The sequence below is a fragment of the Anomaloglossus baeobatrachus genome, chromosome 2 (assembly GCF_048569485.1).
Source record: "Anomaloglossus baeobatrachus isolate aAnoBae1 chromosome 2, aAnoBae1.hap1, whole genome shotgun sequence".
NCBI lineage: Eukaryota > Metazoa > Chordata > Amphibia > Anura > Aromobatidae > Anomaloglossus > Anomaloglossus baeobatrachus.
Genome location: NC_134354.1, coordinates 305,865,809 through 305,882,856, shown reverse-complemented (window position 1 = coordinate 305,882,856; position 17,048 = coordinate 305,865,809). Strand labels below are relative to the sequence as shown.

General features: G+C 44.5%; 1 protein-coding gene across 2 annotated transcripts in view; it reads right to left on the bottom strand.

Moving 5' to 3' along the window:
* Nucleotides 1–10,526: 10,526 nt before the first annotated feature.
* PPARD (peroxisome proliferator activated receptor delta) overlaps nt 10,527–17,048 on the bottom strand; it is a 278,036-nt gene continuing 271,514 nt past the window's right edge. For both annotated transcript variants that reach the window (XM_075335866.1, XM_075335867.1), the window contains exon 6: nt 10,527–15,599. In XM_075335866.1, the coding sequence (XP_075191981.1) occupies nt 15,352–15,599 (248 nt within the window). In that variant the 3' untranslated portion in view covers nt 10,527–15,351. The remainder of the gene's footprint in view (nt 15,600–17,048) is intronic.

The following is a 17,048-nucleotide window of genomic DNA, read 5'->3' as shown; positions in this document are numbered from 1 at the left end:
CAGGCAGAGGTGCTGCAAATATCTTTGCACTTGTGGGACGATACAGAAGTCCAACAGCCACGTTTAGGATGCCACTAAGTTCACTCAGTGTTTGCTAGTATAAAGTCTTAGTAACAATGAGTTTGAGTGTGCAATGCAGGCAGACGTGCTGCAAATATCTTTGCACTTGTGGGACAATACAGAAGTCCAACAGCCACGTTTAGGATGCCACTAAGTTCACTCAGTGTTTGCTAGTATAATGGCTTAGTAACAATGAGTTTGAGTGTGCAATGCAGGCAGAGGTGCTGCAAATATCTTTGCACTTGTGGGATGATACAGACGTCCAACAGCCACGTTTAGGATGCCACTAAGTTCACTCAGTGTTTGCTAGTATAATGGCTTAGTAACAATGAGTTTGAGTGTGCAATGCAGGCAGACGTGCTGCAAATATCTTTGCACTTGTGGGACGATACAGAAGTCCAACAGCCACGTTTAGGATGCCACTAAGTTCACTCAGTGTTTGCTAGTATAATGGCTTAGTAACAATGAGTTTGAGTGTGCAATGCAGGCAGACTGTTACGGGGGGACCGGCAGATTAGGACCAGGGGGTATATATCCTAATCGCCAGTCGGGGCCCACCGTGCTCCAGATGACAAAGGAGCTGCTGGCACCTGAGGGTTAGGTGGAGACTATAGAGCTGGATGGCTCTGAGATAACCCAGGAACTCTGGGAACCGGTCACGTGTGTTGGGACACGTCAGACCGGACGACAACCCGATTAGCGTTTTGGTGCACTTAGCGCTACACCAACCACGTGTGCAGGAAACACGTCAGGCCGGGTGGTAACCAGGTAGCGTTGACCGGAAGACCGCCACGAAAGCGCCCTGTCGGCCACGTGTGTAGGACACGTCAGGCCGAGCGGTCCTCCGATTAGCGTTTCTGGCCACCTCTCGACTGGCCATGTGTGTGTAGGACACGTCAGGCCAGATGGGTACACCAGTAGCGTTAACCGGGAAGCCGAGGAGGATAAGGAACACCCTGTTCACTCCACAGAGGTCCTGGGGTACGCTGTCCGTGCGCGTAGGGGGCACAACCGGACAGGTGGCGCAACAGGTGCGTTGTCCGTGTGCGTAGGGGGCACAATTGGACAGGTGGCGCAGCAGGTGCGTTGTCCGTGTGCATAGGGGGCTCAATCGGACAGGTGGCGCAGCAGGTGCGTTGTCCGTGTGCATAGGGAGCACAATCGGACAGGAAGCACAGCAGCCGCAGCCCAGTTAACACCACTGGGCTGCTATAGCAAGACTGGAACGGCAGGAGGGAAGCACGGCGCCTGACCCTGATGTGCCGAGCCACGAATCTTGGCGTGACAGGCACCGTTCACCTAACCCTACCTACCGCTTCCCAACATAGGCTTATGCCGCAATGAGGCTCTAACATGGAGGTGTGCTCTGACTGAGCAAAAGTGAAGACTGCGCACCTCCATGTTGTCTCCAGCCCCTTTTATAACCTGGGTCCGCCCCAAACCCAGGGTGGAACCACCAAGGTCCAATAGCAGAGTGCCATGTCATCAGTGACGTCACATGCGACCTATCCGGAACCGCCACGTCATTGATTAGCTCATGGCAGCCACGCCCCAAACACTTCACCAGTCATCGTCTGACGATCAATACTGAGGTGCCAGATCATAGGGGCGAGCCTCTGCGAGCCAGTCCGGAGTTGCCACGTCATCAGGACACCTGACACCCTCTGCCCTATCAGGGCCTGCCACCTCACGGACATGCTCAGTGAGGTCCTTACCGGACCTAGCCTCTGATGCACTAAGTGCCTGAGCATGCTCAGTAGCCTGAGCCACAGGCTTAGAAAGCAGACTATCAGTTTGAGCATGCTCAGTAGGCACATCCCAGAACTTAGACACAGCATGAAGTCCAAGTACCTGTGCAAAGAGGTCCAGCGTCGCTTCCAGCTCTGCTGCATGGAGGTGACCAGAGCTGCAGAAGACACCGCCGCTCCTGTCACCTCCACGCAGCAAATGAAGACAGCCGCGCGATCAGCTGAGCTGTCACTGAGGTTACCCGCTGTCACTGGATACAGCGGTGGCCGCGAGTAACCTCAGTGACAGCTCAGCTGATCGCGCTACTCACCTCAGTTGCTGCGTGGAGCTGACAGGAGCGGCGGTGTCTTCTGCAGCTCTGGTCACCTCCATGCAGCAGAGCTGGAAGCGACGCTGGACCATCTTGGATTACGCCGGACATGGAGGGCTTTTTGGGGCTTATTAAGTTGGTGAACCAGGGAATTTGTTAGTGTTTTTTATTTCTAATAAATGATTTTTTCAGGTGTGTGTGTGTGTTTATTTACTGTAACTTACAGATTAATCATGGAAGGTATCTCGGGGAGACGCCTGACATGATTAATCTAGGATTTAGTGGCAGCTATGGGCTGCCATTAACTCCTTATTACCCCGATTTGCCAACGCACCAGGGCAAATCGGGAAGAGCCGGGTACAGTTCCAGAACTTTCGCATATAATGTATGCGGCAATTCTGGGCGGCTGCTAACTGATATTGTTAGGCTGGGGGGCTCCCCATAACATGGAGCTCCCCATCCTGAGAATACCAGCCTTCAGCCGTATGGCTTTATCTGGCTGGTATTAAAATTGGGGGGGACCGCACGCCGTTTTTTTAAATTATTTAATTATTTATTTCACTGCACAGTATAGACACACCCACCGGCTGCTGTGATTGGGTGCAGTGAGACACCTGTCACTCAGCGTGGGGGCGTGTCTCACTGCAACCAATCATAGGCGCCGGTGGGTGGGGAAAGCAGGGAATACGAGATTGTTTAATGAGCGGCCGGCTTTTTCAAAATAGTAAAAGCCGCCGGAGCAGTGTGAACGCCGTGCAGCGCCGCGCCGGGGATTGGGGATCGGTGAGTATGAGAGAGGGCTGCTAACTTCAGTCACTCAGGGGATTAGCGGTCACCGGTGAGCCCTTCACTGGTGACCGCTAATCAGGACGCGACACAGACAGAGCCGCGGCATGACAATGAAGTCGGGTGAAGTTCACCCGAGTTCATTCTGATCGTGCGGCTCTGTCTGTGTCTGCTGTCATCTGCCATTCAGCTCTGCTACATGGCTGTCTGTGTCTGCTGTCAGCGGCCATGTAGCAGAGCTGAATGGCAGATGACATAGTAAAAAATCCGCATTACACACGCTAGTAAAATCATTAATTTATTCAGAAAAAGCATCGCACTTGCGTTGCACTCGGACCTAACGTGAACTAAAATCAGCCGAGTTTTTTTCAGCCCAGTCGGACCGATTTTACTCGCATAGATGTGTTTCCAGCCTAAAGCCGAGTTCCTATGTAGCATTGTTTGCTGCAGACCTGCCGCCTCAAGGACCTGGAACATGAACTCCCAGTGCACCCTGTCAAAGGCCTTTTCTGCGTCCACCGACAGGATGCACGTGGGTAATCCAGTCCTCCACACTCTATAAATCAGGGATATTGCACATATTGTGTTATCTCTTGAGTCTCGTCCTCTAACAAATCCTACTTGATCAGTGCTAATCAGACAGGGAAGAAGCGGCTGCAGTCTATTTGAAATGAGCTTGGCATACATTGTAATATCTATATTGATCAATGATATTGGTCTATAGCTCCTGCACTGGGAGGGGTCTTTACCTGGCTTGGGGAGGACAATTATGTGGGCTGCCAGCGCCTGTTTCGGGAAGGATTCGCCACTGGATACGTAATTACAAGTGGACAAAAATTGGGGGCTCAATTGGTCAATAAACCGCTTATAGAAACCCGCTGTAAACCCAGCAGGCCCTGGGCTTTTCCCAATCTTTAAATCTTTAATGACGTCTGTTACCTCCTCCAATGAGAAATCCTCCTCTAGGCCTGTGGTTATTATTGGGTCCAGCTCTGGCAATTTGGTAGAGCGAATATACGTTTTTATTTTCTCTACTAATTGTTGTTTAGGGAGGTCAGAAAAATGACCCTTAATATTGTATAAATTTTGATAATATTCCCTAAAGCATTGTAATGTCCCCTTTATGTTCTGGATTTTTTTCCCGTTTATCATTTATGAATGGTATGTGAGTAGCCAAGTTGCGTGGGTGTAGTGCTCTGGACAGAAACCTGCCGCTCCTATTCCCATACTGGTAGAACTTGCCCTTATGTCTTTCCCTCCAGCATCGTGTTCTCTGGTCTAAGATAGACAGCAGTTTCTGCCTGGCTGTAGATAATTGACCAAATATGTCTTGCGCATTTGTGCATTTGTGGGTGGACTCTAGGTCAGAGATCTGGGAAGAAAGTGTTTTGATCTCCTCCATTCTTTCCTTTTTAAGCCGACTGCCGTGTTTTATGAGGACTCCTCTCAAGACACATTCTAATGCCTCCCACTTGGATGGGGCAGATTGGTCAGCCATGTGATCCAGTGTGAAGTTTGAGATTGTCTGGGTCACATCTGCCAAGCATAACGTATCGTGCAATAAGTTCTCATTGAGGCGCTATGTGAATCCTGACCTTTCTGCTTTGCCAAGTTGTATGGAAAGATATATAGGGGCGTGGTCAGACCAAAGGATGGAGCCTATCTTTGTGTTTAAGTGGAAATCTAGTAGCGTCTGGGATATGAAGAAATAGTCAATCCTGCTGTAAAGTCCGTGTGGCATGGAGTAGTAGGTGTAGTCTCTCGTGTCTGGGTGAAGAACCCTCCAGGCATCCACCAGCTTCAGGCCCTGCAGCTGTCTTTTAACTTTATGTATAGAGGAGTGAGGATATGAGGACTTACCCGAGGAGACATCCATGGACGGATCAATTGGCAAATTGAAGCCGCCACCGAGTATCACAGGAAGGGGACCTGCGAAGTCCTCCAGTAGTGTCCGACATCTCACTCCGAAACTCTGCTGGTCCTTGTTGGGAAAGTACACATTAGCTATTACAAAATTGTGGGAGGCCCAAGAAACTCTTAGAAAGACGTATCTGCCCAATGGGTCGATGAGCGAGCCTAAAACCTCAGGAGTGAAAGTCTTGTGGAAGGCTATGGACGTCCCGCGGGACTTGGAGTCTGGGCAAGTGCTGTGATACCAGACTGGATAGAATTTAGATGAGCACCGAGGCACTGAATCTTGCCTAAAGTGTGTCTCTTGGAGTAGTAATATGGAGACACGCTGTTTATGGTTATTATAACTTATTTGACTTCTTTTGTGAGGAATGTTAAGCCCCTTTACGTTCAGAGAGCAAAGCTTGAGACTATTCATTGTGTCTAAGTAGGGTAAACAAACTGATATTTGGGACTGCCACGACTGCCCAGACGAGAAAGAGAGGGAAAAAGTGAGAAAGCATAGACAAAGGTAGAAGACATAAGATAAAAAACATTAATAGTAGACCTTGCGCAAAAGCGCTTGTCTCGACCTGAATGTGCCTAAGGAGAGCAGTAATGTCTGTTCTGCGCACTGTGAAGGGGGAGAAGAAGCCGAAAACAGTGATCACTCCCTCACCGACCCTCCCAGCCATTCAAACATAGTATAATAACATTGGGGTATTGGGGTAGTGCAACTTGAACCATTATGGCAATGAAGCCATCAATATATACTTTAACAGTAACTTAATTTTAAACCTTAAACATTAGCAGAGATCGTGCAGCGGACTGCAAAGGAGAGTATGAGGGGAGGGTGAAGTGGGGGATTGGAGAAGGTGAACTGGTGAGTGAGGGTGAAGAAATGGAAGAAAGGGGGGACAGAGGGGAGAGAAGAGAGGAGGAAGTGAAAGAGGGTGGGAGGGGGGGAAGAGGGTGGGAGAGGGGGAGGAAGAGGGTGGGAGAGGGAGGGGGAAGAGGGTGGGAGAGGGGGTGAGAGGGAGGGGGGCAAGGGAGGGAGATGGGGAGGAGGGGAAAAGGAGGTAAGGGGGGGAGAAGGGGGGAGGGAGAGGAAGGGAGAAGGAAGAGGTTTGGGGTTTGTTTTTTTTTGTGTAGGAAGAGAGAGTAAAGTCACAGACTAATGTTATTCTGACTTCCCAAAAAAGTTACAAACAGCTCACGAATCTCCATGTCACATTGTTAATGGGTAGAAGGAGGAGAAATCATGGCATCCCTGTTTTAGGACCAGCGAAAGGGATGTAATGAGACCCAGAGGGTCTGTCTTCTAACCACTTGTGGATGGTGATCCTGAAACTTTTAAATGTCAAAGGAGATCAAGAAGGGGAACTCTGCTGCTCCATTGGGGTCTGTTTGGGGTTTTTCTGTCTGTTCCTCGATCCTGAGGCCTCTTGCCAATTGGATGAAATCACCGGCAGGTGTAGGCTTTTCGGCCAGTCAGGTAGATCTGTCATTGGTAACTCAAATGTTCCAAGGAACTTAGGAAGGTCCCCAAGGGACCGAAATATCGCCGACTTGCCCACCTTTGTAGCCACCAGTTGAAAGGGGTGGATATATGTTTTCTCTTTTTCGTATATTTGCTGCTCTATAGCTTAGGTGCTGGTTATTTTCTGAAGCCAGTGGAAGCCAAGCCGTAGAGGTGAAAGGAGCTGTTGTCCTAAGTTGCTTTACTCATATGTGGTCTGCAGTCTTGGAGTCAGACTGCAGACCTGAAGTTGGAGTTCTGCTCCGTTGTTTTTCCCCCGGTTTGTCTTTTCCTGTGGTGTCTAATTAATTCAGTGGTGGATCTAGCGTACACCACCGGCCAGTTCCTTATACAGGGGTTCAGTAGGGTAGCCGCAAGGTATTCCTGCTTGGCGACAGGTTGAAAGAACCTGTATAGGGACTGGTTAGGAGTGCAGGTGACAGTTGCAGACTAGTTCAGGGAGTGACCACCTTCCCTCTCATTAGCGCTAGGGCCCACCATTGTTATTGTGCCCCAATGTTCCCCCTTTATCTGTGGTCTTGTTTAGGTGTTTATTTTCGTTGCGTGTCAGCCTGTTGATTTGCCTGAACGCGCATGCCACGCTCGCAGCATGACAGTAGTGGCCTCATACTGTATATATGAGGGGTTCATACGACAGTGGGGGGTCTTATTGTATATATGAGGGTATATGAGGGGCTCATACTGTATTTGTGGCTGTGTGGGGGCTAATATTGTATTTAGAAGTCTATATGAGGGTTCATACTGTATATACAGTAATATATAATGGGCTATGTGGGGTCATATTGTTTACTGGGGGCTATGTTGGACTCATATTGTATAAAGGGGGTTATGTGGCACTCATACTCTTTAATACATGCTTATGGGGGGCTCATAATGTATCTAGAGGGACTATGTTGGGGCTTACACTGTATCTAGAGGGGCTGTATGGGGGGCTCAAATTGTATATAGGGGGTTATGTGGGGGTCGCACTGGATATAGAGAGGCTGTGTAGGGACTCATATAGTGTATAGGGGATGTCAGCATACTCCATTTTGCTCAAGATTAAGTGATAATATTAATATAAAATAATAAATATGTTAATATTAATATTGAGTTGAATTAATTTTAGTCTATGGTTTCTGCCTCCACAACAATCACCGACTCTCACGTGATCCCCTCAGGAAAATTAATTGCCCACCTCTGCTCTAAACTGTGTGCCCTGGAAAACAACAACAGTGCATATCGTATAGGTGGCAGTGCAGAGAACTAAACCGATATTAAGAAATTGACCATAGACAAATACTGAAGACAAAAATGACATTTTGAATGTGGAGATTAATATCAAGGTTTGCTGGTAAATGCAGAATACAAATAGAAAACATTTCCAGCAACATCCGGAGCGTGAGATAATGCTAAACGTTTGTTATATGAAAAACTCAATCACAACCATGATGGGTATGACTATGAACTCATGGTAAAGCATCAGCCCCGTTTATAAAATGTGTATTATATGTCCCACTCTGCTTAACAGAAACTTAGAATAAAACGAAGAATTCTATGTCATGATTTTCTCTATGTATGTACTTATATGTACCGTATATATTTTAAAGCAGAGTACGTAATGAGTTACCAAACATTCTTTTTAATAAATGTGATTTCTATAAGCCATTGAAGATTTGTTAGCACAAAATACTTTATGAATTAGAAAAACAGCATGGGAATTCATTCTTCTGGCAATGAATTATTGTGGTGCAGGGAGGCAATAGCTCATTAAATCAGGAAAGTCATATGATGCTCCAGAGTGTATTTAGTGTAATATTTATTTATCTGTTTTTAATTCATTAAGTTTAAGTAAAATGATACTTTAAATTCAAAGAGTTAAGAACTGAGGATTGTTATATCCCAAGTCGGAGACTCCATAACTTTATTAATAGAAATTTTCTAAATAGCATCAGAAAGAGTTCTAGAATTAGAAAAAAACACTTTCTTAATATTTATTTTTTTACAATTATACAAACTATAATAAAATGTCCAAAATGATTACTATCTTAGAAATACACTCCTCAACATTGAATTTGTAACCCCAATTTGTGGAGTTATAAAAATCACAGTATCGATAGCCATGTTAATGATATGCAGATGATAGTAAATAAATTGAGATGTTTAAAAAAAATATATTGTTTGGTTTTTTTTAAGAGTATGGACTAGAAATACACAGAATGGACAAGAAATACAGTATAGACCAGAAATACAAGGACTTACATGCCTTGGCATGCTATCAATAAATATAAATAAATAATATAAATATTTGGACAGTGACACAAGTTTTGTTATTTTAGCTGTTTACAAAAACATGTTCAGAAATACAATTATATATATAATATGGGCTGAAAGTGCACACTCCCAGCTGCAATATGAGAGTTTTCACATCCAAATCGGAGAAAGGGTTTAGGAATCATAGCTCTGTAATGCATAGCCTCCTCTTTTTCAAGGGACCAAAAGTAATTGGACAAGGGACTCTAAAGGCTACTTTACACACTGCGATATCGGTCCCGATATCGCTAGTGTGGGTACCCGCCCCCATCTGTTGCGCGACACGGGCAAATCGCTGCCCGTGCCGCACAACAGCCGTCACACATACTTACCTGTCCGGCGACGTCGCTGTGACGGGCGAACCGCCTCCTTTCTAAGGGGGCGGTCCGTGCGGCGTCACAGCGACGTCACTGAAGCGTCACTGAACCGCCGCCCAATAGCAGCGGAGGGGCGGAGATGAGCGGGACGTAACATCCCGCCCACCTCCTTCCTTCCTCATAGCGGCCGGGAGGCAGGTAAGGAGAGCTTCCTCGCTCCTGCGGCGTCACACGCAGCGATGTGTGCTGCCGCAGGAACGAGGAACAACTTCGTTACTGCTGCAGTAACGATAATTGAGAATGGAACCCCGTGTCGCCGATTAGCGATTTTGCACGTTTTTGCAACGATGCAAAATCGCTTATCGGTGTCACACGCAACGGCATCGCTAATGCGGCCGGATGTGCGTCACAAAATACGTGACCCCAACGACTCTGCATTAGCGATGTCGCAGCGTGTAAAGCCCGCTTAAGGGCTGTAATTAATTCTGAAGGCATCTCCCTCGTTAACCTGTAATCAATGAAGTAGTTAAAAGGTCTGGGGTTGATTACAGGTGTGTGGTTTTGCATTTGGAAGCTGTTGCTGTGACCAGACAACATGCGGTCTAAGGAACTCTCAATTGAGGTGAAGCAGAACATCCTGAGGCTGAAAAAAAAAGAAAAAATCCATCAGAGAGATAGCAGACATGCTTGGAGTAGCAAAATCAACAGTCGGGTACATTCTGAGAAAAAAGGAATTGACTGGTGAGCTTGGGAACTCAAAAAGGCCTGGGCGTCCACGGATGACAACAGTGGTGGATGATCACCGCATACTTTCTTTGGTGAAAAAGAACCCGTTCACAACATCAACTGAAGTCCAGAACACTCTCAGTGAAGTAGGTGTATCTGTCTCTAAGTCAACAGTAAAGAGAAGACTCCATGAAAGTAAATACAAAGGGTTCACATCTAGATGCAAACCATTCATCAATTCCAAAAATAGACAGGCCAGAGTTAAATTTGCTGAAAAACACCTCATGAAGCCAGCTCAGTTCTGGAAAAGTATTCTATGGACAGATGAGACAAAGATCAACCTGTACCAGAATGATGGGAAGAAAAAAGTTTGGAGAAGAAAGGGAACGGCACATGATCCAAGGCACACCACATCCTCTGTAAAACAGGGTAGAGGCAACGTGATGGCATGGGCATGCATGGCTTTCAATGGCACTGGGTCACTTGTGTTTATTGATGACATAACAGCAGACAAGAGTAGCCGGATGAATTCTGAAGTGTACAGGGATATACTTTCAGCCCAGATTCAGCCAAATGCCGCAAAGTTGATTGGACGGCGCTTCATAGTACAGATGGACAATGACCCCAAGCATACAGCCAAAGCTACCCAGGAGTTCATGAGTGCAAAAAAGTGGAACATTCTGCAATGGCCAAGTCAATCACCAGATCTTAGCCCAATTGAGCATGCATTTCACTTGCTCAAATCCAGACTTAAGACGGAAAGACCCACAAACAAGCAAGACCTGAAGGCTGCGGCTGTAAAGGCCTGGCAAAGCATTAAGAAGGAGGAAACCCAGCGTTTGGTGATGTCCATGGGTTCCAGACTTAAGGCAGTGATTGCCTTCAAAGGATTCGCAACAAAATATTGAAAATAAAAATATTTTGTTTAGGTTTGGTTTATTTGTCCAATTACTTTTGACCTCCTAAAATGTGGGGTGTTTGTTAAGAAATGTGTACAATTCCTACAATTTCTATCAGATATTTTTGTTCAAACCTTCAAATTTCAAAATCCAATGTGGTGGCATGCAGAGCCCAACTCGCGAAAATTGTGTCACTGTCCAAATATTTCTGGACCTAACTGTAGTTGTCTGAGCAATGTTCGCTCACATTAAATGTACTCAGGCACCCAAAATTATCAAGATCTGCTGATTGACAGCTCCCTTTGTGATTGCTATGCAGATGAGCTTAATGAAAGATAAGTCTAGAGATGCTGTAGACCATGGTAGCATATTTAGGCCACAATAGCACAAGCACCATGCGGCCTGACATAGTGATATTGAAAAACAGCTCTAGGGACACTTTGGAGAAATGGCCATACCACTAGCTCCACAACTGTTCTATTCTGTATGACACGTGCAATCAGAAATCCCATACCAATCCTACAGTATCAACAGTGTCTAAAACCATCAGACGGTGTTTACATGACATTGGGTGACAAGTCAGATGTTCAGCTACAGGCGTTCCACTAACCTCATGCAACTAGCTTTACAGCATGATAGCCTTTGAAAGCAGACAGCAGTGTAGGGCTATCATCTTCAGCTATGAAACACACTTTTTTCTTGCACATAATTGATAGCCAAAGATTGGTCCTGAGACCACTTGTTTACCACCATGAGGAGGCCTTCACAAGGATATATGTCATACCTATCCTACTTTTTGTATTATGGTGTAGAATGGCATAATGTATCTGGATTGAAGACTACAGGGGTCCAGCTAACAGCGTGATGTTGCAATGATTTCTCCAAAGTGTCCCACAAAACTTTTTTCCCCCATACGACATCAACAGTGTGCATGCTGCTCATGCTGTGGTGAAGAGCCTAAACATGCTACCATGGCCTACAGTATACCCATAGCCAGACTGGTCTCCCATTAAACACATCTGAGATACCATTGGACAGCAGCTGTCAACAGAAAATCTTGATTTGAAGGCCCAAATGCCTTCATCGTGGCAGAACATCCCTCAGACGACCAACAATACCTCCATTGATAGCATGGAAAGGTGTGTAAGCATGTAGCGATATTAATTAAATTGAGATGTTTAGAAAATGTTGTTTCCATTTATTCATCATCTGCATATCATTAACAGGTCTATCAATCCTGTGATTTTCATTATACAAAAGACTTTTTCTTCTTGCTGTTGCAATTTCAATGTTGAAGGATGTAGTTATACTTCTCTGTCTATATGAAGACAAAAGCCACAAAAAGAGGAAAAAAAAAATCCCCCAAAAATTAAAAAATAAACATGGCAACAGTATATGCCTGGCCAGGTCACAGAAACCAATGCACTAACAGGACACCGCAAACCGCCTTAATAAAGGTTGAGGCAGCATAGGTGCAAAATACTGATGAGGCTAACTACTCACAACCTACTAGTTCCTGGAGGGGGTGATTGCTTAATATTAAAATTGTTCACAAAAAAGGCTTGTAGAGAGCACTGTTCACACAAATGTAGTGTACAGTGTCTTGCTTACAGACTATAAGTGACAGATATACGATTAGATTAGGCGGGATGCCCAGCGCTATATAAATGCACACCAATGGGACAGACATCGTAGTTTACAAAGCCAACTTTAATGTACTTGACCTCACCCTGCATAAAAATAACTGAAAAATAATATATGTAATATATAAAGCTGAGTGTATGTATGTGTATGAATACGCACCGTTGCATGTACAATCACGAAATTTTGCAGAGACACCCCATTTGACTCAGGGAACGTCATAGACTATGTTTTGAGGGGAAATTTTAACATCGCGCTTTACAGTTATTTGACAAAAAACCTTCCTCCATTAAAGTCAATGGGGCTGGGAGCCACAATGCAACAAGAACTTTAGAAGAATGCACAGCCACGCCCTTGAATGGAATGTTGGTGTGTCACAATGCAGTCGGGGAAAGAGACAGACATAGATAGACAGAGACAGACAGGGAAACAGACAGACAGACAGGCAGAGAAAGACAGGCAGAGAAAGACAGACAGACAAAAAAAAACCAGACAGACAGGGAAAGAGACATTCAGAGACAGACAGGGAACGAGATACAGACAGAGAAAGAGATACAGACAGACAAAGAGACAGAGACAGACAAAGAGACAGAGACAGACAAAGAGACAGAGACAGACAAAGAGACAGACAAAGACAGAGAGATAAAGAGATAGAGAGAGATAAAGAGATAGAGAGAGAGACAGATAGACAGACACAGACAGAGAGAGACAGAGAGGGAGACAGACAGAGACTGGAAGAGAAAGAGAGACAGTTACAATCCTGGGCAATGCCGGGTACTACAGCTAGTATAATATATATGAAGTATTGGTCACTATTTTGGCCAAAATACTTAAGATTACAATCCACATCAAGGGTCCTCACTGTCTTTAGAGTCTCTACACTAAAGTTAAAACCAAAGCTACAGAAGAAGGAATTAAAATTCTCCATAAAATGTAAGAATTAACATAGCAAAAAAGAGCAACAGTTTTAACTTGACCATGTCAGAGAAACCAATGAACTAAACAGAACGCAGCAGCAAATCCCTAATAACAATGGAGGCAACTCAGGTACAAATATTGATGAGATAACTCCGGGCCGGTTCCAGGTTTTCCTGGGCCACAGGCGAAAGAGTCTCAGTGGGCCCCATGCACACGCAGACACAAACAAACATGTACACATACAGGAATAATTACAGATACATATTTGAAGACAAATTCACAAAAATACATATAATCAGACAAATATATATGCAGTCATTTACACTGACATAAATATAGACATAGATATACTCATCATACATGCACACACAAAGACACATTAGAGATATTTTTAAGATGGGGAAGCCGGCTTCTTGATGGCAGTCACTTTAACAGACAAAGCCACTCACAGTGCACACATACATCACAGAGGAGGTTGGGGGCATACACATTACTGGGGGGACATATACATTAGTAGGACGCATACACGTTATTGGGATGGGCATATATGTTACTGTGGGACATGCATGTTAATGGGGGCATATACGCTATTGGGAGGACATACACGTTACTGGGTGGCATACAGCACTAGAGGGCATAAACATTACTGGGGGGCATACATATTACTAGTGTTGGTGGGCATAAAGCACTGGGGGGGCAAATACAATAGTGGGCTGGAGGAGCATACAGCACTGGGGAGGCATACAGCACTGGGGGTGGCATACAGCTATTGGGGATGTTGGTTGTCGCTGAGACTCCTCTCCATTTTGGGACGGGAGCGTATTGTGCACTAACCCCAACCACAGATTAACGTCATTCTAGAATGCACGTGCAAGGAGCGTTCAGCAGTGAATTTTGCATGCACAAGCTCGTACTGCGAGTGCAGGTTTAAAGGGCAGACAGCCCGCAAAGTGCGTCTGCTGGCTCAATCACTGCGCTCCCCAGAAATTGGACCAGGGGCCACAGAAAAGATCACCGCCCCTGACGATGGTGAGTGGGTTTCCCGTTTGTACAGGGCCCTGGCGTTTTCATGGGTGCTGGTGCTGGCCCTGTAACCACTCACAACCTACCAATTCATGAAGGCTGTCTTGTTGGTGCATTGTTTTCAGTGGCCTGAGACCTTTTGTTATATGAAGCAAACCTTCAGAAAATTAAATGTCCTTGGAAAGACATTCATTATTACGTTAAGGGCTCATGTCCACTTGCGATTAAAAAATGTCTGTGATACTTGCCCTGAAAAGTGAGTCGTGTCCTGCGTATGGTCTGCGTTTTTTTCTCACCTAGCATCTGTATGACATGCGAGTGTCATGCGAGTGTCATGCGAGTGCTGTGCGAGTGCTATGCTAGTGTGTAGATTTTTCTCATCAAGGATCCGTGTGACATGCGTTTGACATCCGTATTACATGCATATGCCATTCATATTGCGATATTTTTCTTGCACCCATAGACTTGCATTAGCAAGTCTGGTGCGATCTACGCAGCCATACGCAGCATTATGCAATTTGATCCTCAGCACAGTGAAAGCTGAGGAAAAAATAGCAAAAGGACACTGCCCCATAGATTAACACTGATGCGAGTTCGATCCGATTTGATCGATCTGAAGAGCCCTTAGAAGCAGTTTCACACATAACAGGAGTGTATGTTTTAGGATGATTACAAAAAGTCATCATCATTATATGGTGTGCATTCTGAAATATGGAACATTCATGAGTACTGAGCACCATTTGAATTCAATATTATCAAATTTTAGTGCAAATCATTAAGTGCTAAGAAATGTACTCTTAGGTTATGAGCACACGTTCATTCAGAATTTGCAACAGAAAAATCTGCTGCAAATCCTGATGTGCTGTCAGGAAAATTGTTGCGTAAATTACTTGCATTTTTTTAATGCATTTTTTGTGGATTTTTTTCCACTCATTAGCATGGGTAAAATCTGGAGCAAAAACACTGAAAGAACTGACGTGCTGCAGATTTAAATCTGCCGCAAAATTGAAAGGAAAAAGAAAGCAACGTGTGCATGAGACTTGAGGCAATGCTGGTACTAGTAAATCCTTAAGGTTTTGTGACAAATCTGCTCAGAAAAAATGCTACATGTGCACATACCTTTATACTTACAGTTTATAATAGAAGTCCTGATAAATAAGGGAACAATATATGTATGTTAGTATTACATGAACAATATAGTCAGTACAGGTCTCTATAGATCTCCTGTAGCAGAGGATGCAGTGATGCGCTGGATTCAGTACGTTTTATACTCTGTACAAGCTCCGCATGCTCAGTCACCAGTTGGCGCAGATCAGCCATCTTGTGTAAGAGTTTTGGAAATAGAAAAGGAGAAGTTCGGTGTGATGCCTGCAAGTGGCACCTGAGAGCACTAAGAATTCTTTCTTGGATGTCTTCAACTTGGGAAGGGCTCATGAGGCCTGGGCGGTCTAGATGCAAATAAAAATAAAAATTATTAAAACAAAAAGTATATAAAAATAAGAGTAATAAGAGGAAAAGTAATTAATTTGTAGTGCAGGTATTAGTTAGAGGAATACAACTGATAATAAGATTAATAGAAGATTGGATTTTAGTGTAACCTATATCCTGAAATCAGTCATTCAGGAGACGGCAGCCTTTTAGATAATGGTAGCCATTATCGACACGGAGATGACTACTAAACATTCTTCAGAAAAAATAGTTCACACTTATACTTTTTTTACTTGGCTCGAGATTGAAAGTAATTTGAGAAAGGTTGGTCATTAAATTCATTCAATACAATTATTGAACACTGTAAAACTTCACATTTTAGAGTGGCTTTTTATTGCAGCCAGCCTAAGGCACACCTGTGCAATAATCATGCTGTCTAATCAGCATCATGATATGTCACACCTGTGAGGCGGATGGATTATCTCAGCAAAGGAGAAATGTTCACTAACACAGACTTAAACAAATTTGTGAACAATATTTCAGACAAAAAAGGCCTATTGTGTACATAGAAAAAGGTCTTAGATCTTTGAGTTAAGCGCATGAAAAAAGGAAGCAAAAACAAGTTTTGCTTTTATAATTTTTTTTCAGTGTAGTTAAAAAAAAAAATAAAATAAAAAAGAGGAAGCACTCCTATCTATGGGAGTTAACAAAACAGCAATATTTAAAGATACTTTGCTATGGGTTGTTTTCATTCACTGATTAAGAACTTGGCGATCAGGTTACATCCAGAGGCTGCTAATCTTCCATGATCAAAACCAATGCAATATGGTTTTTTGAGCATACAGTTAAAGCACATTAAAACCTTACTACTTTACTGAAAAGTGAATCACAAAGCTACAACAATTTGAATAAACTTCTCAGCTAGAACCCTTCTACCCAGTAGCCATATCTTGTTCAGTGATGAGCAAAAGGGTAACAATTAGTGGAGGTGGCTCATATGCTTCGTAATAGTGAAATCACAAAAGTGAAGAATCCGCGACTTTAATTAGCATAAGAAACACTGGTCCGAAATTGCAAAAAAACACAAAAAGTGGACAGTAAATGATTGGGAAAGAGCGATTTGGAGCAATGACTAGGCTCTGATGGGTGCAGATGAGTCTAGAAGAAAGAAGGTGAAAAAGAGGCTAATGTGACACCCCAGGGCAGTGGGATACTCTGTCCCGGGCGTGTTGTGAACAGGGGAGTTGTGGTCGCGGCCAATGCCCGGTTCCGTGACCCCAGGGGTCGGTCTGAAAAAGTGGAAAAATAAAAGTAAAATAAATAAGAGTTTTTGACTACGCCACTTGCGGGTTGCGGCTATTTTGTATGAGCCACCGCTTCATGATCTTCCTGTGATGGGTAGTATAATGCAGCTCAGGTGTTCTGGCCCTCCGCAAGTAGGGCTAGGCCCCGGAAGAGAATGATGGTGG